General features: G+C 41.7%; 3 protein-coding genes, 1 non-coding gene and 1 pseudogene across 6 annotated transcripts; 3 read left to right on the top strand and 2 right to left on the bottom strand.

Annotated features, from left to right (window-relative positions):
• The first annotated feature begins 2,138 nt into the window (after window positions 1–2,138).
• Window positions 2,139–2,212, top strand: TRNAI-AAU (transfer RNA isoleucine (anticodon AAU)). The gene has a single exon. It is a non-coding gene; the product is annotated as a tRNA-Ile (tRNA).
• Window positions 2,213–2,572: 360 nt separating this feature from the next.
• Window positions 2,573–9,178, bottom strand: LOC147531761 (eukaryotic translation initiation factor 2 subunit beta-like). Of its 3 annotated transcripts, none has more exons than XR_015227819.1 (5): window positions 8,916–9,178; window positions 8,759–8,836; window positions 8,297–8,372; window positions 7,276–7,434; window positions 2,573–2,687 (listed from the first exon to the last, which is right to left on the bottom strand). XR_015227819.1 is itself a non-coding variant. In XM_086648717.1 (5 exons), exons 1-4 carry the CDS (start codon window positions 9,024–9,026, stop codon window positions 7,360–7,362), a joined length of 348 nt encoding a protein of 115 aa, XP_086504843.1. In that variant the 5' UTR covers window positions 9,027–9,052; the 3' UTR covers window positions 2,573–2,687; window positions 7,276–7,359. The 3 variants fall into 3 exon arrangements, 1 of the variants encoding a protein (XP_086504843.1); XM_086648717.1 differs by lacking the exon at window positions 8,759–8,836 and adding an exon at window positions 8,000–8,085 and having other exon boundaries at window positions 8,916–9,052; XR_015227818.1 differs by lacking the exon at window positions 8,759–8,836 and having other exon boundaries at window positions 8,916–9,052.
• Window positions 9,179–10,500: 1,322 nt separating this feature from the next.
• Window positions 10,501–14,614, top strand: LOC147531760 (uncharacterized). Its single transcript, XM_086649828.1, has 4 exons — window positions 10,501–11,551; window positions 12,971–13,925; window positions 14,114–14,205; window positions 14,298–14,614. The coding sequence occupies exons 1-4, from the start codon at window positions 10,501–10,503 to the stop codon at window positions 14,612–14,614; spliced, it is 2,415 nt and encodes an 804-aa protein (XP_086505954.1).
• A 2,137-nt stretch (window positions 14,615–16,751) lies between these two features.
• LOC147531759 (putative pentatricopeptide repeat-containing protein At5g40405 pseudogene) lies at window positions 16,752–20,663 on the bottom strand (annotated as a pseudogene).
• A 3,689-nt stretch (window positions 20,664–24,352) lies between these two features.
• Window positions 24,353–24,979, top strand: LOC147531758 (uncharacterized). The gene has a single exon (XM_086649826.1). The coding sequence runs from the start codon at window positions 24,353–24,355 to the stop codon at window positions 24,977–24,979; it is 627 nt and encodes a 208-aa protein (XP_086505952.1).
• Window positions 24,980–27,815: the final 2,836 nt, after the last annotated feature.

The following is a 27,815-nucleotide window of genomic DNA, read 5'->3' as shown; positions in this document are numbered from 1 at the left end:
CTAGCCGACTCGGCCCTAGTCGGCTTCCAGGCGCCGGCTAACTCGGCTTCTGAAATCGACTAGGACTCCGAGTCCTAGTCGATCGACAGCTAGCCGATTACCGTGTAAGCGGCGCTTAACCGACGACTAGGCGCTGCTTTTTAAAGCATAGATCGAGACATAGTTCAATTTTTGTTAGAAGATGCCGCATCAACACCAACAAGTTCATGATAGTAAAAAGTTCTGAGGAATATAAAGCAAACTGAGTACGACATAATAGATCAAGTCACATACCGCCGGAAAAAACTAAAGAAATCTCGTGACTGACTACTTTCGATATAATTGACAAATAAGGTCTTGCGGTTGAGCGCGAGTCGAAGCCCAACCCGTTTCAACTCTAAAATGGGAGTGCTACAAATCACTCAGAGTTATATTTTAAATTCTCATTCAATGTATTGATGACATAATAGGCACTTTTTGTTTTAAATTATTGAAGTCTTAAAAACCATTGACAATGAGTTTAGAAAGATAACAAACCAGAGTCAAAGTGCCAATAACACCTTTTAGAACGTAGGGTTCTTAGCGTATACACCTACACTTAGGGGTGGGAATAGGGCGCCCATGGGTGCACATGGGAAGCTTAGGCTCGGGCGGGTCGGGTAGACTAGGTCTTTAGCTATTAGGACAGAGCTGAATATATCAGACGGGTAGTTTCCACTTTGACAATGATCAAAGCCCACCCATACCCATTAATAGACTCGGGCAAGCCGCGTTCGGGCTAATCAGGTGTCGGGTAAATGCCGTTACACCTCATCACAAATTTTGAAACTAATCCAAAGGATCTCGTTTATACAACCAACAAGTCTAACTTAATGGTACTAACAATCTCTTAACATTTTATAAGAGATTCAACACCATTCCCACTAGTAAATGAACTTTGGGAAGTTCAAGTCAGTTTTAAGTTTGAGGAAATAGTGCTACATTGAAGAGAATGAGTAAACCTTCCACCAAGTTGAGATTATAAATAACTCCACTTCTTCCAACCAAGGTTGTACTTATTGGGAGGCATTTCCAACTCGGGGCCATTGACTGATGGACTGGGAATTTAGTCTTTAAGACTACATAATGTGTTGCGGGCCACTGATGATGAACTTGGCGAACTCGGGCGGGACCGTAGGTGAGCCTTTCCACCTGAGGCCGCCCACTCTTTTTCGTCGGGCCAGGCGGGATGAGCCCACGTCGGACATGGACGCCCACGGGCCAATTCAGACCCCGGGCGCTCATAACAGGTGGTGGGCAGTCGGGTGAAAATCCCACCCCTACCTGTACTTGTTTCAGTCGGTTATGGAGAAATAAGAAACTTTTCGCGTATAAAATTTTGAATAGAACTATTTTAGCATTTTTCTTCTTTTGTTTCCCTGAATTGCACCACCATTTCTTCTCTGCGCCAGTAATAGTTATTGCCAAACTGCCATTGGCGGTGAATTTTAATTTTTTCTCGAAAATTTCTCACTTTCTTTTTGCCCTCACTGTTCCGGCGAGTGTTGAAACTTTTTTTCCTTCGCCTGAACAGTAGAATTAGGGGAGAGGGAGAGAGGCATTTAAAGTTTTAGAGGCAGAGAGATTTAGCGGTGAGAGAAGGAGGAGGGAGATGAGAGAAGGATTATGCGCCTCACTGCAGGATTACAAGAACTTGAGGTCAAACACATATACCGAGAGTCAAATAGAGCAGCAGATATTTTAGTTAATTGAAACACGACATCCCCGTATGAAGAACTCCACTGAAAGAGTTTCGCTGAGGAGTGAAACAATATATCCTTTGTGAGGGTAAAGAAGGTATATAAGAATTACCTAGTCTCTTTATATTCTTATTTTAATCGGGTCCGAGCCCACTCTCACTGCACCATTTCAAAAAAAAAAAGTGGTGGTGATCTGAGGTGTTGGCCAGTGTTTATGGTCGAAGATCGTAGGAGATAAAGAAAGAAATAGAAGTTGTATTCGTTTCTAGACTTTTGTAGAATTAATTTCAGTTCTAAGGGGGAAGAAGTGTATTACACGAATAAAAGTCACAATTTGTATCACAGTTCGGCCATACTTCTAACAACACAAATTTCTCCCCCCTAGTATGTATAGCTTTTGGGGTCTCTCACATCATAACCGGCCTATTAGCTCAGTTGGTTAGAGCGTCGTGCTAATAACGTGAAGGTCGCAGGTTCGAGACCTGCATAGGCCAATTTATTTTTTCTATACGATTTAAAAGCTTCTCTGTTCCTTTTATGCTTCTCCAGCTTTGAAATTCCACAGCATATTTGCTGGTAAGAAACCCAGCCCCAATGGTTTTTATTTAGATCATATCTGCAAAACTTGATAACCTCTTTCAAACATTAGGGTAAAAAACTGCAGTTTCGACTAATCAAACAAAAGAAGACGAAGTGGGGTGTCCCTCGTCCGGGCTGGTTGGCTGGATCCTATAGAAGATTTTCACTAGAGAATGAGATCATAAATTGAAACTACAGTAGGATAGTTAACAAGAGCTTCACAATTCTCATATCCACCATACAACCTTTGTTAATATTTTCTGAAAGATTTGATCTAGAAAAGGATTTCATTGCACAAAGCAATGGTTCATTCATTCACTTATATGCCTTTCCAGAACAATTTTATGATCCAACATCATGAGGTTTACAGGAAATTCTCTTAGTTTAGGTCTGTGTTAGGATATATGGACCAAGATCAACCGTCCAAGATATATGAAGATGAGGAGGATCGACATCAAGAGATCCGATGACCAAGATGAGTCCAAGATATTGAAGATATGAAAGATATCGAAGATATATTTAGGATATCTCTTGTAACTATTTAATAGTAATATTGAGTGGAGATTATATTGTTTCCTAGTTTAGTTAGGAGAAACTAGGAAACCCTAAACCCTATAAATAAGAGATGGGTTCTAGGAGTTTAAGCATTCGATTACTAATCAATCATTGTAACGAATCACCACAATTGTGGATAATAAAGTATGTAGCCGTTCTGGCTTTCTCCGAGGATGTAGGTCGTGATCCTCCGACCGAACCTCGTTAAATATTGTGTTCTTTATTTTAGTTTATGTCTTATAGTCTATCAACTAACATAAACTTTCACATGGTATCAGAGCGGGTTTCGATTTCAGTCTTGCTTCATATTTCGCTTCCGCAATCTACAATTTTTTTTTCGTTGTAATTAATAACGGTTCAATCTCTTAGCCGATTATTTTCAAGTATCCAAATTTTTTTTGTCATCTTCTTTTGGATTTTGAAGAAGAAATTTTATTCAAGACAATAGCATTGTTTGGGTCGTTTAAACCTAATAATCCGATCATATGCGAGCAAAAAGATTTTGAAGAAGAAATTTTTTGTCATCTCGTCTTCTCGATCCGTCACGTACATACACGTGTTACACACGTATATTATTTCTGCAACTTATCTTGACCGCCGGATCTCCTATTTTCGATCCTCCTTATGTAACGTATCCTATTACCCCCCCGCAAGTTGGAACACGTAAATTTTGAAGTGTTCGACTTGGAGAGAGAAAAAGAAAATACTTCTTGATTCGTCGTATTCGTCTTCTTGCAACTCTTGGATTGTGGATTCATTGGAAGATGATTGAACGATGATTAAGTCACAACCAAAAGGTTGGTAGTTGCGGTCAAAAAGTTGAGCGAAAATCAATGACAACGAAACTACATGTATTTTTCTCATGTATGTAAAGTTGGTCATTGTATGAAGAAAATGTCAACAACTAAAAGGTTGTGATGATCAATATCTTGTCGTATAAAAACGTCAAGTATGAACTTTAGGAGTGACAACAAAATTATGTTGTTTTGTTTAAAATCGAGAAGAAATCATTGTCGGAATACCAAAAAATATTGGATAAGGAACAACCAAAACGATGGTCGACATGAAATTCATTGCCAAAAAAGGCAAGACCGCGAATATAATTCTGGAATGAAAAATAGAGACATTTTATTCGTGGAAGAGATATTATATTAGGTGAAAAAATATTCCAAAATATAATTTGGTGGGAAAATCCAAAATAGAATTGGAAGAAAGGAAATAATCATTAGAAATATATGATTATGAAAATTTCGCGGTTGAATTCCGGAATGAAAATCAAAAATAGGAATTCTTTCTCCGTCGAAAGAAAAGTCCAAAATTTTGGTAGAGAAATAAAATCGTCATAAACAAAGTATGACTTTGAAAATGTCACGGGTATATCCGGAAAGAAAATTAGATGAAATTAATCAATTTTTAGTGTCACATATCGGACAGAAAATTGCCTCACAACTATAAATAGTTGGGTATAAGTGACAGGAAGAAATCACTATCACAAAAAAAAAATATTTCCAACAGTAGAAAACTGTGGCAAAAGTTTGTCACACCAAACTGTGGCAAAAAAGAAAAACTGTCCCAAATATTTAATTTGGGGAAAACTAGATTGCTAACAAAAGGTTAGGGTTTTCCAAATCTCGATTTAGGATTAAAATTGAACAATAGAAATCATCTGTAATGTGCATAAAACTCCTAATCTATGATTGGAAGAGTCTATTCAATCAAACTTGGCCAAGAATCGACCCGAGTTGAATCGATTTGTAGAGAGAGAAAGCTCAAAAAAAAATGAATTTTCGGGTTATAAAATGGTTGATTCTTCACCAAATCAAAAGGGAGATCTTTGATGGTTGGTATATGATGTCCAAATCGATGAAAGGATCGAGTTGGAATGAAAATTTTGCCGGCTAATGTCGCCGGAATCAAACCCTAGGGTTTTTCACGCGGGGAAGAAGAAGAAAGAGTCGGGTCTTAGTCTGCTGACTTTAGTCAGCGGGTTGAAAATAATCTCGGGTCAAACATGGTTGACTCGGTCATGGTGGTCTAAGTTTTGCTTTTAAGGGTCTGTTTGGTCGCGGGACTAGATAAAATCCGTGTTTTTCTTTGTTCCGGAACGGGAAATTGGTTCTGGTTGTTTCAAAACGAACCAGATCTGAGATTTTGGTTCTGAAAAATCTATTTTTAATTTCAGACCTATTTTAGGGCTAAAAAAATTCAAAAAAATCAGAAAAAAATTTGAAAATTTGGAATAAATATAGAACATACCTTTTTTTTTACATAACCAACCATGAAGACTGCACTTTCCTTTTCTTTGTAACACCGATGAGAAATGATCACAAGATTAACTTGGGGAAAAGAAATCGACGAAATAACTTATCGATTATTGAATCGCAATGATATATAAAAAATTTATTGGAATATGATATTCACAAGAATAACTTGGGAAAAAAAATCGTCAAAGTAATTGATCGATTAATTATGTCACAACGAATAAAAGTGTTGAAAATTTTGCGGAAGCATAAAACACGAACAAATAACCTGCTCATGCTTCCATCAATCTAGCGGAGGGTTGCACTATACTCAAATCAAAGAGAAGCATGATTTTCATAAAATCTTTTCTGACCCTCATTCGTCAATCCGAATCACAATCCAAGTTTTTGGAATGTTCATTCCGCACTCTTCCGACTTATTTTTCTAATCGTTGTGATTCCAAGTTTCTGAAATCATCTTCTTAACACCGTTATCTTGTTCACTCAAGTAATCAAGTAAGCTCTATCTCTTACTTCAATAATCTTTTTCCTTCAATCGACTTCCTATTCCAATTCAAAGAATTAGAGTTTCTGCTTCATCAAGATCATCTCCTACGGTTCCGTCAACCGATTCATCAAAGTACTTTCCCGAGCAAGTTAATCATTCATCATTCAAGTTTCCGCCAATTCCAACGTTTTTTCATTCTTTCGTATCAAGAAACTGAAATTACATATTTCATTCAAACGTTTTATGTCCATTATGGAATGACAGAGAACATTATAACAACATCAAGATTGGTTCCTGACCTTTTTGCATGCGTCTTTGTATCATCAGTTCCTTGTTAATTGTCCACGTGATTCAATCATCATTCCCGTCTATTCATGAATTTCTTTCAAAACTCATAACAACTATCACTTCCTCTTCACATGGTTACAGGAAAATGTATCCATTTTCGGCCACTGTTAACTCCATTAATATCCCATCAGTTTTTTTCCACTTTTTAGTATACCTATCACAATATACTAGTTATTCCAGAATATTGAAGATTGGGAAAGTTCTAGTTAATAAATTGAATCGATATCCCATCAAAATCTCTACTTTCTCTCTCTCATTAATACAAAGATGAAGATTAATTTTGTTCTAATGGCAGCAATTTCAATTGGATTTATGTTCATCATAAAACCTAGTTCCTCTTCACATGGTTTTGGGAGGCACTTCCATCTCAGGCATGGTTCATGTCCACGTGATCTAAGGAGGCACTAATAACTTCTCCCATTCAGGGGAGCCTACTTCTAAAGCACTTGGGCATGTTTTGTCAATTTTACTTCTTTTTCTGCCAATCGATTTTTCCGGTCTTCACTTTCACCAACCGACCGTTCCCGTCGTTTTGGACAATATCTACTAAACCACCACTGACTTTCTTTCGGTTGGGTGATGAATCAACAATCTTTTTTTTTCTCGCTCTCAATATCGGTTGAGTTCTCTATTTGGTTGGATTTTTATCTCCATTCAAACTTTCACAATTTCCAAACATCTTTCCCAGCGATGTGCCAAGATTCCTTCAGTCGAAGAATTTCAAGTCTTCAAGCCTCTTCATATTACCAAGTTGGAAAGTCTTCAAGTTCAAGTTCAAGCTTTGAATCCGACCGTATGCAAGTAAAATCCAATTGTACACGAGCAAAGTTCATTTTTTCCAAGTTCTATCTTCAAGTTGGATACTTCACATGTTCCGCAGTCCAACTTGAGGGGGAGTGTTAGGATATATGGACCAAGATCAACCGTCCAAGATATATGAAGATGAGGAGGATCGACATCAAGAGATCCGATGACCAAGATGAGTCCAAGATATTGAAGATATGAAAGATATCGAAGATATATTTAGGATATCTCTTGTAACTATTTAATAGTAATATTGAGTGGAGATTATATTGTTTCCTAGTTTAGTTAGGAGAAACTAGGAAACCCTAAACCCTATAAATAAGAGATGGGTTCTAGGAGTTTAAGCATTCGATTACTAATCAATCATTGTAACGAATCACCACAATTGTGGATAATAAAGTATGTAGCCGTTCTGGCTTTCTCCGAGGATGTAGGTCGTGATCCTCCGACCGAACCTCGTTAAATATTGTGTTCTTTATTTTAGTTTATGTCTTATAGTCTATCAACTAACATAAACTTTCACAGTCTGAACTATAACAAACAATATTAAGAATGTAACATGTTCAAGACCAAAAACGTCCAGGACAAAAAGAAAAACGGAGAGAGTTCAAGTCCCCTTCCGACGCCCAAAGTTAGCAACAAAACCAGCCTTAATTTGAGCAACCGACCTTCCGGAACCACGCTGAACAAAGAAAAATTAACGATTATATTCTGATCGAGCGTTTATACAAAACATTTACCACATGATGCAGGACTGATGAATGCAAATACAACCCATGTCAATGTTCAGTCAATTACGATTTCATAAACTAGAAAAATTGATGCGGATTTATGTTTGAACAGGCCTCAGATAGGTTGAGTTCTTATCATGGATTATTAAATCAGATAATGTAGGCAAATTTAGTTTAGATCATCACAGGGCCTCCTCAAAACGACTTTTAGTAAAAAAAACATTTTAAAACAATGTCACTTTTAGCCCAAAAAATCTCATCTTATTCTTAGCACATTCGCCGCCCGCAATTTATAGGGTTTCTAAAAGTGTGAGGAGCTAGGCAAGCCAGACTTGATAATTAAGTGACAAATCAATGGGAGATGGGACAAAAGTAGATTGTAAAAATACTTGGTCGATCATCGATGAGCTCAATATGCAAGTTTATTGTCCATGCATGTGCATTTATATAGTTCAACTGAAAACAAATTTTAAACCTAAAAAAGCCCAAAAACCAAATGTGAGACGTAATTTCTACCTGCTCGCATCCGAGAAAAAAGAGTCGATTCTCCTTTGACAGAATTGTGTCTGGACTCTTGCAACCATTACATATGACATACTCATCTATTAGTGGAAACAAATGATAAGGCAATTAGAAGGGACATAATAGCAGAACAAGATGAGGAGACCAATAATAATGCTTCAATGAGTGAAATAGCCGCAACCAACTGATAAAAAACTGCTGAATAGCATATATATATATATATATAAACCCCACTATAGTCGAGTTTTTGAACCAAAGATAGGAACAATTGAGAATAGGAAAGCAACTTACTGAAATATCTCCGCAAAATCCCTTCTAAGTTTTTGGGAGCAAATCTTCCTTTAACAACTAGTCTCTGCTGTCCATCCTGGATAATGAAAGTAAGAAAGTCATAACATGCTCTGGTTGCCTATACATCCTGGATAATGCAAGTTTTCAAGACTTGTTTCAGGTATAAGAAAAACTTTATAGTTTATGATCAAGATAGAGAGAAGGAAAATATAATACAAACATAAAACTCATAACGATGAAAAAAGATAATTAACATGGTGTCACTATCATCATATTCAAACAATCTCTTTGGGAAACTTAATTTTCCGACCCTCAATTTTGAAACTGAAGAACTCAATCATCGACTCCCAGTCTCCCACCTCATTTTTGGTTAAACTCTAAGTTAGTAACCACAAGCTTAATCATGCCCTATAATGATAAGTATGGGAAAGAAAGCATAAGGCATAAAAGGTGTGAGCATACGTTTTGAGATATCCATGAATTTAACAAAGACAGTCTTCTTTGAGCCTTCACGAAGTACTTGTGATACAATCTTCATTGCTACTACAAATAATCAGGAGTTGTGGCTTTAAAAGCTTTGGAAAATTTAATCAAAAGCAACATGAAGGTAAAAAAGCACCTCTTCATAATCTCGATCACTTCCCTCCCAAGGATAACTAGCTTGCAGGATAATCCCTTCTCCTTCTTCATCTTCTCTTATGTTATCTTGAATATGCCACAACAAGAACATTATCAATAACCTAATCTCCTTATATAGAGAATACTGTGGGAGAAGATAAGTATATATATGGCAATAGCACTTTGTTATGCTTATTTCAGAAGAGACCAAGAATCACATGATTAATTACCGTCCTGATCTTCTCCTGCTTCACCGCCCTCATCATTGATAAAAGGGAAATGCTAAAGTTACAAAAGATTTTGACAAAAAAAAGTTCCCAGCTAATGTGGCGGTTGTGGTTTGAAACTTTGACCAAATCTAGGCCGTTGAGAGATGAACATCACAACCGCCACATCAGCTGGGAACTTTCTTTTGTCAAAATTTTTTGTAACTCTAGCATCTCCCTTGATAAAATCCGTCTCAACCTGCTGGATGAAGTCACAGCTGAAAAGGTTAGAAATAACTGACAAGATGAAGACGGCCTAGTGGCTGGCTGATGGTACAATTCAAGACTCAGCTGCAGAATAAATAAGATTTCATGTTGATTTAAATTTAAGTTATGAAATATGCTCATCCAACTTACTGGTTTCTCCTTCTTCTTTAAACCACAAAAGTATTTTCAAGTACCATCACAAACTGCAAGAGATAATTAAATAAGTAAAAACAGAACACAAAAGAAAAAAGGATTAAACTGAAAGAGATCAAAATGGGAAAGATTTGAAAATCAAAAGCAATCCCAAGTACTGTTAATTGGTAAACTAACACAACAACGATCAAACTTACAAAGATTGACACAGGCTACCCTAGGTCGATCTTCACATTGCTCTCCCCACGTGACTACAGGCATTGACTGAACGAAGTCACCAGCTTCTCAAAGAATCAAGTTGGAAAAAGAATCGGTAAGGAAGTCAGTAACAAGGGAAGTTTTGTCAGTCGGAATGATTTATACCTGTAGACGAAACAACAAAAGAAAAAAGACGGAAGCAAAGAGTCATTTAGTACTGGCAAGAGCAATAACGAACCAATCAGGTTCTGCTGTGCCTTTGGTAATGTTGGGCTAATAGATAGAGGCAAGACGGCAAGCCACAACTGGATTCTTGGAGGTTATTTGGTGGGCACCCATCTTGCTTGTAAATGTTAATATTCACAAATAATAAAAGTAACCTTAATTGGATATTAGCGGGGAGAAAGTAACCTGAAAAAACACAAAAGAAAAGACAAGAAGTTAAGATCACAGTATTACCGTATACACACCCGACCCACATACCAAGTAAACTAACCACTTTAGATTTGTTAGGATATTATCTTCTATCTTATCCCACACTAACCTATATATACATGTAAATCGGATTAATTTATACATATATAGAGAATTATTCAAATCATACTTTCCCTCTCTCTCTCTACTATACTCGATCTCTCTCTCTCCCTCATCACAAACTCTCTGTCTCTCGGATTTCTCTTTCCCTCACCCGTCTCCATCTCTCGGGTTGATCTCTATCACCCACTTCGATTAATTCATATGGAGCATTTTTTTTAATCGAACATGACTTCATCCATGGATACTTCGGCTGCGACTATCGGACAACAATCATCTCCGTTGTTCGACGTTCATCATTCCGATTCACCCACAACGATTTTGATTACACCTCTTCTCTCAGGTGATAACTATCCTTCATGGTCTTGTGCCATGAAGATGGTTCTCCGTGCCAAAGACAAGTTTGCGTTTGTCGATGGTACGATCCCACGCCCGACTTCTCCATCGGATCTCCATTTATGGAATCGCTGTAATGATTTGGTCACTAGTTGGCTTCTCAACCTCGTGGATCCTGACATTCGTCAATCGATTCTCTACGACGATAACGCCGCAGATATATGGCATAATCTACATGAGCGTTTTTATCAAACCAACGCTCCCAAAAATTTTCAACTCAAACGCGCCATTTCTTGTTTAAAACAAGATGGATTCGACGTTTCTGCCTATTTCACGCGTTTGAACTCACTACAAGATGAACTTCAGTCTCTCATTGCTTTCGAGCCTTGCATTTGTGGCCACGGTAAAGTACTCATGGATCGTTTGAACCAAGATCGTTCGATGGAATTTCTCCAGGGTTTACACGACCGATTCTCGGCCATACGATGTCAGATCTTGCATATGGACCCTTTCTCATCAATCCTTCGTATCCACAGTATGGTGAAACAAGAGGAAGTTCAACAGAATATCATGAATGATACGACCGATGGTCCGGAAGGTGCTGCCCTAGCAGTCCATCAATCCTGTTATGGTAGTCACTCTCGGTCGGACAAGGCAAACCGCAATGATAAGCCACGACCGAAACGTCCTAGACCATTTTGCGATCACTGTCATATGCATGGTCACTTGATATCGACTTGCTACAAGTTACATGGTTATCCACCTCGTCCTCGATCCAATGCCACTGCTGCAGCAGTCCAACCGATGACTGCCCCTAACAAGGTGCCTCTAGCCACTTCCATGTCGCAAGAGCAATATGCAAACATTTGCACTCTCCTGGCCCAGCAACGCTCCTCTACATGCACTCATTCTGTCCCGCTTTCATCAAACTCACCTGGGCCCGGTTCCTCTGACCCGCACATAAACCTAATTGTTACGTCTTCTATTGACACCCCTGGGTTATTGACTCGGGTGTTTCACATCACATTTCTTCTAATATCTCATCTTTATCTAATTATTCTCTCGCTCCTCCTAACTACTACGTCCGTTTGTCTGACGATAGTGGGGTGCGAGTCTCTCACATTGGATCGGTCTCCTTTACTAGTTCTCTTTATTTATATCACGTGTTGCATATTCCGTGTTTTAAATTTAATTTGATTTCCGTTTCGGAAATTTCTCGCTCACTTGACTGTGAAGTAACTTTCAATTCCTTTTCATGTGTCTTCCAGGACCTACCGACGGGAAAGAGGATTGGACATGGTGATCCACGAGATGGACTTTATTTCTTGCGCACAGACCCTAGAATTTTCTTTTTTGCAATTTCTTATTGTAATTCCGTTTCGGATTTGTGGCATTGTCGCTTAGGCCACCCTAGTCTTTCCCGTTTCAAGTTTTCAGTGAATAAAATTCCGTGTATCCCTTTTAATTCAATCAATAAAAGTTCGTGTGACGTTTGTCCATTATTGAAACAAACACGCTTACCATTTCCTATTAGTACGTCCATCTCTTCAAAACCTTTTAAACTTGTTCATGTAGACTTATGGGGTCCCTTCTCCCTTCCTTCCTTATCCGGAAGTCGATATTTTCTCACCCTCGTCGATGATTTTTCACGAGTACATGGGTGTTTCTTATGTCTTCGAAATCGGATACTAAATTATATCTTAAGAATTTCTTAACATATGTTAACCCATTACCAATCTTAATTCCGGTAAGGGAGACACCCCTTTTCCGCAAATTCAAACACTACGTAGTGACAATGGAATGAATTTTTTTAATAACGACATGCAATCTTGGATTCGTGACAATGGAATTATCCATCAACGATCTTGTCCTTACACCCCTTAACAAAATAGGGTCGTTGAGAGGAAACATCGTCATATTTTGGAAGTGGCCCGTTTCCTTCGTCTACAGGCACACCTCCCACTTGACTTTTGGGCGGAATGTATTTTAACGGAGTATATATCATTAATAAGTTGCCGACTCCTTTACTCAATGGGTTATCCCCTCATGAGAAGCTTCTTGGTTTTCCACCAACGATCTCGCATCTCCGCATCTTTGGTTGTCTATGTTTTGCTCGTCATCCTTCTCCCAAAACTAAACTAGATCCTCGATAGATTCTGGGTATCTTTCTTGGTTACCCATATGGTTAAAAAGGTTACAAAGTTTATTGCCTATCCTCACGTAAATTAATCGTCTCTCGCGACGTTATTTTTTATGAACATCGCTTCCCAATGTCGACCATTGGTTCTCCGTCACCTGATCGCTCTCCTGTTCGCCCTCCATATTTTAATTTCGAACAATGGGTCCTTTCTTTACTCTCCAGAACAGCAGCATTCGTCCTCACCGTCCCTGACTAGAGGCACTCCGAATATGTCCTCTATTCACCACTCACCTCCTGTTTCTACAGGCGCCACGGATACAACCCCTATGTTGCCTTCTAATGTCTTTGAGGGCACTCCATCAGCAGCATCAACTGACCCACTGGATCATCCAGATTCTGCAGGCACCCCTCCATCTCCCGCTGAGGGCACTCCACCAGCACCTGACTCTTCTCGGCCACATCGGTCTTGCCGGCCGCCGGCACGTCTTAATGATTATGTTTGTTCTGCTTTACCGTCTCTGAACCTTGATAATAAGGTAACCTATCCTCACACTAGTTATTTTAATCTAGATTCGTTCTCGGCACCACATCGAATTTTTCTAACTTTGGTTATTTCTAATACCGAACCACGTTCTTACTCTCAAGCTATGACCTCTTCCCATTGGCGTGATGCCATGGCTAAGGAAGTCACTCCATTGGAATCAAATAATACTTGGTCTCTAGTACATCTTCCTTATGGAAAACGACCCATTGGTTGTAAATGGGTCAACAAAATCAAACATCATTCGGATGGCTCAATCGAACGATACAAAGCTCGTCTTGTCGCCAAGGGTTATACCCAAATTGAGGGCCTAGACTATAATGACACTTTTGCCTCTGTAGCTAAGTTGGTTTCGGTCCGGGCACTTTTATCTACTGCCGCCATTAAAGGTTGGTCTCTCCATCAACTCGATGTCAACAACGCTTTCCTTCAAGGCGATCTAGAAGAAGAAGTTTACATGAAACTTCCACCTGGTTCTTCTTGTAAGGGGGAGACTTGTGTTTGCAGATTAAATAAATCACTTTATGGCCTGAAACAGGCATCTCGACAGTGGTTCGCCAAGTTCTCCTCTGTCTTATTAGATAAGGGTTTTGTTCAATCTATGACCGATTACTATCTCTTCACTTATAATCAAGGGTCTGTGTCTATCTACGTTCTTGTTTAGGTTGATGATATTATCATCACAGAGACAAATGACAAGGCCATCTCCACTCTTAAGACATTCATAGATCGCACTTTCTCTCTTAAAGATCTCGGCTGTTTACAATATTTTCTTGGCATCGAGGTTTCCAGATCTTTAAAGGTATTTTCTTATGTCAACGTAGATACACTTTGGACATTCTTGAGGATTCCAGCCTCACTGCTTCACGCCCATCTCCTTTTCCTATGGAACAGAAATTACGTTTAAGTCCGGACGGTGGTTCCCTCCTTCCGGACTCTACTATTTATCGCCGCCTCATTGGCCACTTGATTATCTTACGGTCACTAGACCTGATATTACTTATGCAGTCAACAATTTAAGTCAGTTCATGCAAACCCCTCGCACTTCGCACCTAGATGCCGCTCATAGGGTTTTACGCTATCTTAAAGGTTCTTTTGGACATGGAATTTTTCTTTCGTCTTCCAGTCCACTTCATGTATCTGGATATTGTGATTCTGATTGCCAGGTTGCCCGTCAACTAGACGATCTACCACTGGTTATATTACTATGCTTGGCTCCATTCCGCTTTCCTGGAAGTCTAAAAAGCAAACCACTGTTGCTAGATCTTCGACCCAAGCTGAATATAGGGCGTTGGCCTCTCTTTCCTGTGAACTTCAATGGTTGAAGTTTCCACTCCATGACCTGGGTGTTGAACACTCGGGACCAATGTCTGTATTTTGTGACAATCAAGCTGCACCCCACATTGCTGACAATCCTGTATTTCACGAAAGGACAAAACACATCGAGATTGATTGCCACCTTGTCAGTGAGAAGATAAAGAATAATTTGATTGCACCCGGTTTACTCATACGACTATGCAACTTGCTGACATCTTCACCAAGCCACTAGGAGCCGACATTTTTCCGAAGATCATTTTCAAGTTGGGTATTACTTCTATTACTGCTCCAACTTGAGGGGGAGTATTACCGTATACACACCCGACCCATTCGGGTGTGTCGAAGATCCCGTGGATTACCCACATACCAAGTCAACTAACCACTTTAGATTTGTTAGGATTTTATCTTCTTTGTATCTTATCCCACACTAACCTATATATACATGTAAATCAGATTCATTTATACATATATAGAGAATTCAAATTCAAAGCATACTTTCCCTCTCTCTCTCTCTCCCTCTCCCTCTCTCTACTATACTCGATCTCTCTCTCCCTCATCACAAACTCTCTGTCTTTCGGATTTCTCTTTCTCTCACCCGTCTCCATCTCTCGGGTTGATCTTTATCTCCACTTAGATTAATTCATACACAGTACTAAAAAGGGCAATCACATATTCACAACGACATCTTGGAGAGATGACACCCACTGTTTGATAAAATAGAAGTATTCAATGAAGTTGTTAGATACAAAGAACAACTCTTATATTTATTGTAATTAAAGAATATTTTTATCTAAAGTTGCTATCTCATGGGAAGAAGAATAGAAGAACGTTACAGTATAAATAAGACTAGAAACTAACATGTTACATCACAAACTAATAGTAGGCTGTAATAAATCACCAAATATCCTGGCAACAACACTCTCCATCAATAAAATGGTGAAATCTATTTTTATCGCTCACAATAATCTCTCTGTCGAAAACCTTCGATATGATCTTGGTAACGTCATGACATTCCCGAAAAATCCTTAAGTTCTTCACAATTCTAATGGGTATCCCTTCATTCAAACTTATCAATCCAAGAGCAATGGCAACCTTCTAACTATGTCTACAGAGAGCATCTTCTTTTTCCTCTTCTTCTCACTACAAAAAATGGAGCTTTTGTAACGGGTTATTTGTAACGGCCACTCAGAAGCCATTATAAATAACCTTAGTTATAACGGCCTTCCTTTTATAAGCCATTACAAATAAGTATGTTAAGTTGGCGGCACTTTTAGCGCCTACATTTGGGGTTTTGTAACGGATTTCTGAAATTAAAGCCGTCATAATAACCCAAATAATGGCGACACATCTTTGCGTTGGTGAATTATAATGTAACGACTGAAAAGGCGTTACAAGAATTTTTTTGTAACGGTTTTTATCTAATTAGGCCGTTACAATACTTAAAGCCCTAAAAGACCGACTTCTTCTGTTTCTTTTGTGCGCATCATTCCATCAGAGAGAGATATCGAGAGAGGGGTATAAAACAACACTGGATTTGTATTAGCAACATAACCTGATAATTTTAACCTCCTTGAGATGGCCAGCGCTTTGGGGAAAGCAAAATAGTTTCCGGGGTGTGAAGACTTGGTCAATTTTGTTTGACAGTTTTATTTTGTAAGTTGTTAGAGGGAAAAAATAAAAAACCCCCCACCTCACCTCTCTCTCTCTCCACTTCACCTTCTCTCTCCACCTCATCTTCTCTCTCCCTACCATTATCTCTCTTCTCCGATTAGGTCGCCGGCCGGAAAATTTTCCTGCCAGCGACCATGAAAAAAACAAAAAATTTCACTCACTCTCTCTCTCTCTAGAAACTCCGGCGAAGGGCAACCCCTTCGCCGGAGTTTCTAGAAAGAGAGAGTGAGTGAAGTATTTTTTTTTTCATGGTCGCCGATCGGAAAATTTTCCGGCCGGCGACCTAGTCGGAGAAGAGAGAGAGGTGAGGTGGAGAGAGAGAGAGGTGAGGTGGAGAGAGAGAGAGGTGAGGTGGAGAGAGAGGGAGGTGAGGTGGAGGGTTTTTTATTTTGAATCATATTCCCCATAAAATATGTTTCCCCGGAAACTTTTCAAAATTTTGCATATTCCCTTTAAAATTTCACACCCCGGAAACTATTTAGCTTTCCCCAAAGCGCTGGCCCTTGAGATTTCACTCAACATAACCTCAATTCCATTATATCTTTGATGTGTTTTATCCCCAAAAGAACTCATGGACTTCTCCATTCACCTCTATAATACTGCAACTGGGGACCTTCTTCACCCCTTCATTTTTCATTAACTGTCTCACGTTTGTGACACCGCCCCAGTTCCCAGAATCCGCGTATATATTCGATAAAAGAACATATGCTCCATCGTTTTACGCTTCTAACTCTACAAGCTTACTTGATTTAAACTCACCCAATTCCAAATTTCCATGGATTTTGCAAGCATTAGCAAAGCACCAGCTTGAGGCTTTATGGGCATACTGTTAATGAAGTTCATGGCATCGTCTAGCCGTCCAGCTCGACCATATAAATCAACAACACAACCATAATGTTCCAGTCGAGGCTTCAGCCCATACACTTCTAAAATTGATTCGAAATAATTAAGACCATCCTCGACTAATCCGACCACACTACAACCACGTAAGACCGACACAAATGTGACTTCACTAGGCTTAACCCCATCCTTTTTCATAAGATCAAGAGCTCAAAACACTCCTTTCCAGCTCCATTCATGGCTAATCCCTTCATCGCACTACTCTAACTGTACACATTTCTCTATCTCATTTTCCAAAAGAACTGCATGGCCTTACCCAAGTTCCCACATTTTGCGTAAATATCTATCAATGTTGCCCCAAGTGTCATTGTCATTCGGATGTTGTTTCTCTCTATAAGAACATGAACCCATCTCCCTTGACGCAATGCACCTAAGTGAGTGCAAGCAGATAAAAAAAAGACCAATGTACCTTCATTAACCTTCACACGACTAGTTTGCATTAAGTGGAACACCCCTAAAGCTTCTCTTGATTGCCCAGATTGAGCATATCCAGAAATCATTGCATTCCATGCATTGGAATCCCGCTGTGGCATATTATCGAATAACTTTCGTGCAATATCCAATTCACCAGTTGCTCCTGCTGACCTTCTTCAGATTCCCATCGATCCTAAAGATACCCGATGATACATAAAATGGTCTACCTTTGAGTGACGTCAAGAAAAGACAAGAAACCCAACGGGTCAACCCGTCTCAAAGGCAACAGGACCGCTGAGCCTCCACAAAGGGGTCTGCTTGCTAAGCCCAGAATCAGGAGGTCAACCAGATCCTCTAAGAGCACCTGCCTTGCTTCGCCTAGAACACAACCAAGTCTGACCTCGGATTTCAAGAAGTATAGGGGGTCCACGTAAGTTACGCCGATGCCTTACACCCTGAACATGGGAAGGAATAAGCGCGCCACACGCTTACCGACTTAATCCCGAATCTTCCTAAAGATCTCAGTCGGCTAAAGATCTTGAGTGTTTAAGTAACTTAGGCTACAAGAGTCTTAAAGGAGGAAATAACTCCTCGGAGATCTATCAACTCGACAGGATATCTACGAAGTATCCTTGAACATAGGAACTTCTAATTATCGTAGATACGAGATAAACTCAGAAGGGAAACCCTAACTACGAACAGTGGTCTATTTCCCAAACGGCGGATCTCAACCGCCTCATCGACACCGTCTATCACAGTCGGTCCAATTCAGCCTATAAAAGGGTATCATATCGCCTTCATCAAGATAAGCTGAGTAAGTCTAATATACTCAACCGTTCCATAAGGATCACTCAAGACTCAATCTTTTAACTACAAAGAGCAATCTGACTGTCTTGAGCGTCGGAGAGGTTTCCGAACCCTTTGCAGGTTTTCCCCCTAGGTTTCTCGGAGCAAGGAGGGAGGAGATTCACCAAGCATCCAGACAGAATATCCATCATAACAGACACTGTCATGTATCAAGGCACTATTCTCTGACTGATTAACAGAAAGTCATTTTTCGACATCAGCAATTGGCGGTAGAGGAAGGGTGCATAACTCCAGCAATATCATCAATTCGGTAACTTGAATCCTCACTCTATTCTCTTCAGAATCACCTTTACTATTCTTTAGCAACAATGTCTTTGCAAGAATACTCTCCTGGAGGATCCTAGACCAGACGCCCCACCTTAGAAGAACTGATGGCTATAGTGGAGCAGCTCAGAGCCGAAACTTACGCAAAGACGAAGAAACACAGAGTCTTTAAGAGAGCCCCACAAAGTTGCCGAAGACGCGGAATCGAATCAAAAAGAGCGAGCAACCGATGACAAAATGGAACGAATAAGGAGCGAGCTAGCGCCTTCCCAACCCGACAGAACGCAGATCGAACGGAAGCTCTCAAACAACTATATGTAGAGAGGGAGTTAGATCAAGCGGGCGTACTAGACAAGCATCGAATATATATCCTGGAACATATAGGGGATGGGCCAGAAGTCATGTATGACCCGATCATGAACGACGTACTTCTGCACCAAGTAATGGAGCTAACAAGTCTTTAAGAAGAAAAGGATATTTCGATAAGGACAATGATAAATCTACCACCACCGAGCGTTGAAATATTAGAAGCCCCGAAGCCAAAAAACTTCAAGTGCCCCAATCTCAGGCATTATGATGGCGTCGAGGACCCCACCGTATTCCTAAACAATTATGTTTCAATAATGAGTTTGAGCACGATAGATCGGAATGTATGGTGTTTACTCTTTGCTACAGTATTAGATGGACCAGCGCAGGCCTGATACCAAGCTTTGGAAGCCGGTTCGATCAAATCCTTAGATGAGCCTTTAGAGGAAGCTATTTGGTAACGAGAGTGACCGAAGACCTGTTCGATATTGTCCAAGTAAAGAGAGAATCCCTGGCTATTTATTGGCAAAGATATCAGATGCTTATAGTACAGGTCCCTGATTTCGACCAAAAACTCTCCTTTGTGGCTCTCAAAAGGGGCCTCAGGCAAGACGACATCGTCCAGGATATCTCGGATAGGGAGCCTCGCGACCTTGGGGAACTCATAGAGAAAATCGAGCGCTTCATAAAGAAACAAGAGAATTATAAGAAAATGAAAGAGGTCACTAGGATACCCTACGAAACTGACCAACCTAACAAAAAGGAGCGAGAGGAAACTAGGCCTGTCAAAGAACGAGACCGAAGCAGGCGGGGAAGGCCCGAATATTATTCTTTAAAACCCTCCTCTCCGTAAGAGGTAGGAAATCTTGCAGATCCTGATAAAGAAAGATGAGGTGCAACTGCCTAAGCCTAACGACGACAAGGAGGTTTCGGGCCAAGTGATATGACTGCCTGGTGTGCTTTCCACAAGCGATACGGTCACAAAACTAACAACTGTCGACATCTCAAGAACTTAATTGAAGAGCTCGTGAAGAACGGTGAGCTCGACAAATATATCAAGCATGAACATCAATCCTACGACTACAAAAGTAAGAAATCTTCCGGGAAAGAAGGATTCGAGTCCGAGCTCGACACCAACACCCATTATACTTCGGCTAGAAGAACCAAGAAGGAAAAAGAACCTGAAGAAAATGCGGGAATAATTGGAAACATCAATACCATAGCAGGAGGTCCGACCCTCAGTGGAGACACTAAAGGCGCTCAACGCAGATATGCCAACGAAGCAACAACCCCACCAACCATATTTGTGAAACCCACGATAGAAACATCACCTATAGTGTTCACAGATGACAACCTCATAGGAATGCTCACACCGCATACCGACCTGCTGGTGATAACAACCGTGATAACCAATTGGAATGTCGGGCGGATCCTGGTTGACACAGGCAGCTCCGCTGAAGTCATGAGCTGAACATTCTTCAAAAAACTAGGGGTAAACTCTCAATACTTAAAACCTTCCAAATCTTACCTGACAGGCTTCGGTGACAAACAAGTTGTTACTGATGGGATCATATCGTTACCCATGGCGATCGGAGAGGGGACTGCAAACAAGGTAATGATGTTGAATTTTGCCATACTCGAAAAACTACATGCCTACAACGTCATCTTGGGAAGAAATTTCCTAATCGAATCAGGGGCTGTCGTTTCCATAAACCACCTAATGATGAAATTCCTTATACCAGGGACAAACGTCGTAGGAACTATCAGGGGAAACAAGGAAGTTGCCTGGATGCTACTTAATTTCAATCCGAAACTGTAAGAAAGAAAAACCAATAACCGAGGAATCCCCGTAGAATGAAGGAATCCAATACGAGGATCCCACAACCGACATGCAAGAGTAACAAATCTTGCCCAGGTACGACAAATAACTTTATAACTGATGATGCACAAAATGTTCAACCATTGACTAACGTCAATAAGTCAAAAGTAGACCAGAAGTCCAACAGGTGAACCCGGCTTAAGGCAACAGGACCGCTGAGCCTCCAAGAGAGGTTTGCTACTTAAGCCAAGAATCAGAAGGTCAGTCAAATCTAAGAGCACCAACCCTGCTTCGCCTAAAACACAACCAGGTCTGCCCAGGGATTCTCAAGAAGTATAAAGGGGTCACGTAAGCTAGGTCGATGCCTTACGCCCTAAACATAGGAAGGCAGAAGCGCGCCGCACGCTTACCGACTTAAGCCCGAATCTTCCTAAAGATCTTAGTCGGCTAAAGATCTTAAGTGTTTAAGTAACTTGGGGTTCGAGAGTCTCAGAGGAGGAAACATCTCCTAGAAGATCTATCAACTCGACAAGATATCCACGAAGTATCCTTCAACATAGGTGATGATGCATAAAATGTCTACTCGTTGACTAACATATATAGGTCAAGAATATACCAGAAGTCCAACGGGTGAACCCGAGTTAGGGCAACAGGATTGCTAGACCCGCTACGATGTGTTACCTAACCTCAGAACTGGGAGGTCGCCAAAGATTAGCTAAGGATATCTTGCCCTGCTTCGCCTAAAACACAATCAGGTTAGCCCTGAGATTCTCCAAAGGAGTCAGGGGGGTCCAGATAAGCAATGCCGATGCTGATGATGCATAAAATGTCTAGACGTTGACTATTGTCTGAAGAGTCAAGATCAGACCTGAAGTCGAACAGGTCAACCCGGCTTAAGGCAGCAAGACAGCTAAATCCTTGACGATCTGCTACACTCCCCTAACTGGGAGGTTGGCTAGAGGAAACCAACCCTGTTATGCCCTTGACATGAACGGATCAGCCCTGGGGTCTCTGAAGGAATGAGGGGGTGTCCACGTAGGTTCGATCAATGCCTTATGCCCAAAACTGGGAGGGCAGAAGTGCACCAGCAACCTACCGACTTAATCCCAGAATATCCTAAGAGATCTCAGTCGGTTATGGATCTCGAAGTGCTTAAGTAAGTTTGGGCCTCATGCATCTAAGGGAAAAAAACTTCTCCTAGTAGATCTATCGGACCAGAAAGATATCAACGAAAGATCCTTAAACTTAGGAAGTTTCCTCTATCCTGGATTCGAGATAAACAGAAAGGGAAAACTTCCCTCAACGGCCAACGTATCCGCCTCAAAGGCAATCGTTGCCGCCTCTTAAGCCTATAAAAGGCCCCCCCACATCGTCTTCTACAGGACATGTTCACTTACCCTCTCGAAACTTTGAGAGAAACCCCAATCCCCTAATTCTAAACCCCAGAAGTAGAAAACAGAATTCCCATAACTCGCCCCCAAAAAGGTTCAATCGCCATTAATCTTTTTACTGCAAAGAACACCCTGACTGTCTTGAGCGTCAGTGCGGTTTTCAAACCCTTTGCAGGTTTTCCCCCTCGAGAACCGACGAACAGGAGCAAGGAGTTCGGAGCTGGAGCAAGAATCAAGGAGAAACGAGTTCGAAGCTCGAGCAAGGAGCAAGGAGATTGGAGCTAGAGCTAGGAGCGAAGAGCAAGGATCGAGGAGCAGAAAAGCTGAGAACCTGAGTTGTAAACCAGATCAGATTAAAGGAGTATTCCCTCACCTAACAGAATATACCATCATAACGGAGGCTGTCATACAGCAACTCCCTTTTCCATGATGATTTAACCGGAGGCTAAAAATCGACATCAACATTTGGGCGCTAGAAGGAGGGCGCTCCAGCAAAAATAGTCAATTCGGTAAACCCGGATCCACTCTTTTCCACTTTTAAAACTAATTGTTTTTAATAATCCATCAAGTAAGCATGTCGTCAGACGAGCACACCCCTCGCGGATCCCAGCTCAAGCTTCCCGACATAGTCGAGCTCCTAGCCGAAATTGAACAACTTAAGGTTGACCACTCTTGGAAGGAGGAGGAGATGAAGCAGTTACGGGAAAGCCTCCGTAAGGCCGAAACAGCCCGAAAAGGGACAACCCCGGGGGGAAAGATGGAGGCACTCAAGATGCATGCCCGAAGGCTTTTCTCACCTGGCGAGGAATTTTCACCCGGAACCATAGAACTACAGCCAGGTGACCAGATCCACTTGGAGAGTATCCTGAACGAGGCAGGACAACTGAACTCAGCTCGGCCATACGCCCCCAAACCCGGAGAGTCGATGAAGCACACACCGACGACCGTACTGTGTCCGAAGTGTTGATACACCAAGTGGCAGAGCTAACCCGAGCAAGGGAGAAGGAAAAACTATCGTCAAGGGCTATCATCCACTTGCCCCCCTCTGCCGGGATATACTCGAGTCGGAGAAGCCCAAAAACTTTAAATGCCCGCGCTCGAGCATTACCACGGCTCGGAGGGCCCAGGAGCATTCATCAACAACTACGTATCGGTAATGAGCCTCTACACGACTAACAGGAATGTATGGTGCGTGTTCTTTGCCCCTATCCTGAAGGGACCAGCGCAGGCATGGTACTAGGCATTGGCACCAGGATCCATAAAGTCTTTTGAAGGGCTCGCTCAAGCTTTTTGTGATGCCTTCAGTGGCAGCACCACGATCAAGAGGAAGACTGACGAACTCTTTACATTGTTCAAAGAAAGAACGAATCTCTTGCGACCTACTGGTAGAGGTTCCGAAACCTCATGGTACAGATTTCCGACTTGGAGCCAAAGGTTGCGTTCGCCGCCTTGAAGAGATGTCTCAGACAGGACAAAATCATACGGGACATCTCAAGCAAGGAACCTGACACATTGGCAGAACTGATAGAGAGAGTTCAGCAGTTCATTAGGAAAGAAGAGAACTACCAAAGAATAAAGGAGGTGGCTAACATTCCGTATGAAGGAGAGTCGTCCCGGAGAAAGGAACGAGAGGAGACAAGACCTCCCAAGGAGCGAGACAGAAGCCGAAGGACGAGACCTGATTTCACTGTGTACACTCCTCTGACAAAAGGCAGAGAGGAGATCCTACTCTCAAAGGAAAAAGTACAGCTGCCCAAACCTAACGACGACAGGGAAGAATTTGGTCCACGAGATATGACCGCATGGTGCGCTTTCCACCGGGGGTATGGCCACAGGACCGATAGTTGCCGACACCTCAAAAACCTGATAGAGGAGATGGAAAAAGGCGAGCTGGACAAGTACATACAGAAGGGGCAGGCGCCCCCTGAATATAAGAATAAGAGATCAGCAAACAAGGGTGGAATTGGGTCAGGCTTAGACATCAACACACACTCCACGACTGCCAGAAAAACTGCCAAAGGACCAGAATAACCCACAGGGGTAATGTGCAGCATTCATACCATCGTCGGGGACCTACCCTCAGCGGGAACACTAGAGGTGAACAGCGCAGATACATGAATGAAGCGAAAAACCCACCAGCTCTGTTCACCAGACCCAGTGTGGAAGCGCCGCCCATCACTTTCACTGATGAAGATCTGATAGGAGTGATTTCCCCACACACTGACCCCCTGGTGATAACGGCGGTAGTGGCAAATTGGAACGTCAGGCGCATCTTGGTCGACACAGGAAGCTCAACGGAGATCATGAGTCGCACGTGCTTCCGAAAACTCGAGGTAAGTCCTAATTATCTACAATCCCACAAATCTTCCCTGACAGGGTTTGGCGACAATCAAGTAGAGACAGACGAAATGGCAGCACTGCCCACATTGATTGGGGATGGAGAGGCAAAAAAGGCGATAATGCTAAATTTCTCCATAGTCGATAAGATGCACGCCTACAACATCATCCAGGGCAGAAACTTTTTGAGAGAATCGAGGGCCATCATCTCCATGAATCACCTTATGATGAAATTCCCAATCCCAGGAACAAGCCTCGTGGGAACGGTGCGAGGAAACCAGGAGGTAGCCCGGGAGTGTTATCTAATTTCTACCCAGAACTACGGAGAAGAGATGACAAACCCAGCCATGGTCGAAGGTGACAAAGTCTTTTACGGAGATCCCACACCAGAAATGCAGGAATAAGGAATCGACCGCCCAGGTACGATCTAAGATATTCTTCAATTTCGTTTTATAATAAAGTCGTTAGGCATAAGAGTAGCGTTACAAGCTGCAGCTTTTATAAATAAAAAGTATTTTTCTAAAACCAACGTATTAAAAGGAGGAGTCCTTGCAAAACTCATTTGGCTTTGGTAAAAGGATAACCCTGGTAGCTCAAGCTACGACCAGGGGCCCTAATAACAGCCCTGGTAGCGAAAGCAACGACCAGGGGAACAGATAGCTCTGATAGCCCAAGCTACGACCAGGGGTTCTGCAAGAAACAACCATGGTAGCCCAAGCTACAACCAGGGGTACAGATAGCCCTGGTAGCCCAAGCTACGACCAGGGGCCTCAAGGAGGAGTCCTAGCTAAAATCACTTTGCTTGAGTAAAACGCGAGCCCCCGCCAGGGGTCCTAAGGAGGAGTCCTAGTTAAACTCACTTTGCTTCGGCAAAACAGGTAGCCCAAGCTACGACCGGGGGCCTGAAGGAGGAGTCTTAGTGAACCTCACTTTACTCGAGTAAAACGTGGTCCCCCATTCGGGATCCCAAGGAGCAGTCCTAGGTAGCGAGAGCAACGACCAGGGGCCCAAGGAGAGGTCCTAGTTAAATTAGTCGTGCTCAAGTCAACGTAATAACCCTGGTAGCTAAGCCAACGACCAGGGGCCCAAGGAGAAGCCCTAGTTAAACTAGTCGGGCTCAAGACGACGAAACAGCCCTGACAACAAGAACGACGACCAGGGGTCGAAGTCCAATTTGCAGAGTAGGTTAGAATTTTTTTTACGTAAGACTAATTCGGGTTCTATCTTGCAGAGGGGGATAGTCAATTAGGTCATGCTAAAATAGGATTAACCTCTTTATGTTGTGCAAGAGCGATCATCCGGAGCATGCGTAGTAAGTTAGGAATTGCATTAGTAAGCCTAGGGTTATGTTAACAACGTTCTGTGCAAATACAGAAAAAAGACAATAGACAACAACAAAACAGGAAAGAAAAGAAGAACAACCACAAATAGAGAAATAAAGTTCATTAAAACATACAAGCTGTAATAATTACATGGCAGGATAAGAAGAAGGAACAGAAGGGGGAGTATAAGGGGGACCAGTCACATCCATCGAGGCTTTGATAAGCACGATCAGAAGTCGACCGCCCCCAGGACGACGAACCAAGAAACCAACCGCAGAGAAAAGTGTCGGTTCAGTGGTGCTCAGGGTACCGGTCAGCGAGTAAACGAGAGGATAAAGAGGATCAGCCGTGAGCAGAGTCAAGAGGTTGTCTTCATCCAGCAAGTCTCGAGGACGAAAAACATCAATGAAGCCCTCCCAAGCAACCTACATGCATAGATGTTCGATGGAAGAATCATTGTCATTAAGAGACATGTAAAAAACAAACGCTCACATCACCGTCAGGAAGAGTTCGACGAAATGCCAAGAGAGCCATAACGAAAAATAGAGACCTTTTCAAGCCGATAAGGGATATTTATAGGACGCGCTGGTCATCAATGAGTAATTACGATTGCCGAGGGGCCGCGACGAACGGAAATAAACAGAAATAGAAGATCAACAGGCTTAGAAGCGGGAAAAAAAAAAGAATAAAGAAGCACAATGAACATAGACAAGAGCAAAAATAATAACTCTTTTATTAATTCTCTAAAGAGGTCTACTATAGAAGAAATTGCCGTTAAGAACACCAAGACAGGCATGGGCTCTCGAGTCTATTACAGAAGAAATTGCAAAAAAAAAGGAGAAGAGAGAGAAGAGAAAAAGAAAGACGAAGAGAAAGGGATATAAAACCCGCAAAAAAGAAAAGACATAACAAAGAAGAAACCGAGAGACACAGGTGACCACTTGCGCAAGTCGATCTGGAAAGGGTCATCCCAAGGAGCCACCTTCCAAGGGATTGCCAAAGCAAGAAGATAACCAAGAAGGGAGATTTTCCTCCACCATCATTTCCCTCTCCCTTTAACCCAGTTGGAGGCAGCACTGGAACCAACATCCCAGGGGGTAGGCGTGCGAAAATGACCCGCGAGATTATCACGACCATTCTAGAGAAGTCCACCCTTTGTCACGGTCATCATAGAGAAGCATTCATCAAAGCATGTACCACACATGAACTCGAATAGGAGTCTCATCTCAGAACCTCATAGAAGAACAGGAGCTAAGGATGAATATTGAAGAATTCAACAAGAGAAGGTCCGAGGTTTGAGGAAAAAATCAGAGGCCAAAGGAGGCTATTTATAGAAGTAGGGGAAGATCAAAAGACCTTCTCGACCGACGAGAAGAATAAAGGCGAAAATGCCTCGGTAAGACGTTAAGTCATGATGACTGAGCGAAGGATTCGCGGCTCAATACTGATCAGGTCAGAGAAGAAATTAATGGAACCCGGGAAAACGCGTTTGTCCTCCAATCGTGAAACTCCACGTATTTGTGCATGGCAACATAGCTGCCGTGAACAGTTACCCAAAGGATTGACGCTGAAGGCGCGTGATCAGAAGATCAAATCTGTGACGTCACATAATCACGCATGAAAAAGATATCAACCACTCGGGCAGAGTCTGAAACGTGTCAAGAAAGACATCGCAAGCGTGGTAAAGAGACGTCACCAGAGGCAATGTTGGCGAAAGCAGTTGTGGCAAAGAAATCCACGCAAGCAATGGTAGAAAAGAAGACTTCTTGAATAGCTCGGCTTAAATTAGCACGAGAACACGGAGCTCTGAAAAATCAGAAGAAACAAACTAGCTTCACGGAACAGCTCAAGTCTAGGTATACCCCTTGTCTTCAGGGTCTTCATTGTTTTAAAACACATGAGAGTTACTTCTACTCCT

Source organism: Eschscholzia californica, unplaced genomic scaffold, assembly GCF_041429995.1.
Source record: "Eschscholzia californica isolate CP2 unplaced genomic scaffold, dmEscCali1.0.p SCAF_6, whole genome shotgun sequence".
In the NCBI taxonomy this organism is placed as follows: Eukaryota; Viridiplantae; Streptophyta; class Magnoliopsida; order Ranunculales; family Papaveraceae; genus Eschscholzia; species Eschscholzia californica.
The sequence above is the reverse complement of the archived record's forward strand: the minus strand, read 5'-3'. Positions and strand labels throughout refer to the sequence as shown.

What these genes read in the sequence shown, in the direction of transcription:
- LOC147531760 (XM_086649828.1), top strand. Translation starts at nt 10,501, where the DNA reads ATGACTTCATCCATGGATACTTCGGCTGCGACTATCGGACAACAATCA. An exon ending in ATCAAACTCACCTGGGCCCG is followed by an intron (nt 11,552 to 12,970) that starts GTTCCTCTGACC and finishes TTTACTCTCCAG; the next exon opens with AACAGCAGCATTCGTCCTCA. An exon ending in CTCTTCACTTATAATCAAGG is followed by an intron (nt 13,926 to 14,113) that starts GTCTGTGTCTAT and finishes ATGTCAACGTAG; the next exon opens with ATACACTTTGGACATTCTTG.
- LOC147531761 (XM_086648717.1), bottom strand. Translation starts at nt 9,026, where the DNA reads ATGTTCTTGTTGTGGCATATTCAAGATAACATAAGAGAAGATGAAGAA. An exon ending in GTGATCGAGATTATGAAGAG is followed by an intron (nt 8,373 to 8,915) that starts GTGCTTTTTTAC and finishes TTCATTATCCAG; the next exon opens with GATGGACAGCAGAGACTAGT. An exon ending in TTTTTCTCGGATGCGAGCAG is followed by an intron (nt 7,435 to 7,999) that starts GTAGAAATTACG and finishes TTCTTTGTTCAG; the next exon opens with CGTGGTTCCGGAAGGTCGGT.
- LOC147531758 (XM_086649826.1), top strand. Translation starts at nt 24,353, where the DNA reads ATGAATGAAGCGAAAAACCCACCAGCTCTGTTCACCAGACCCAGTGTG.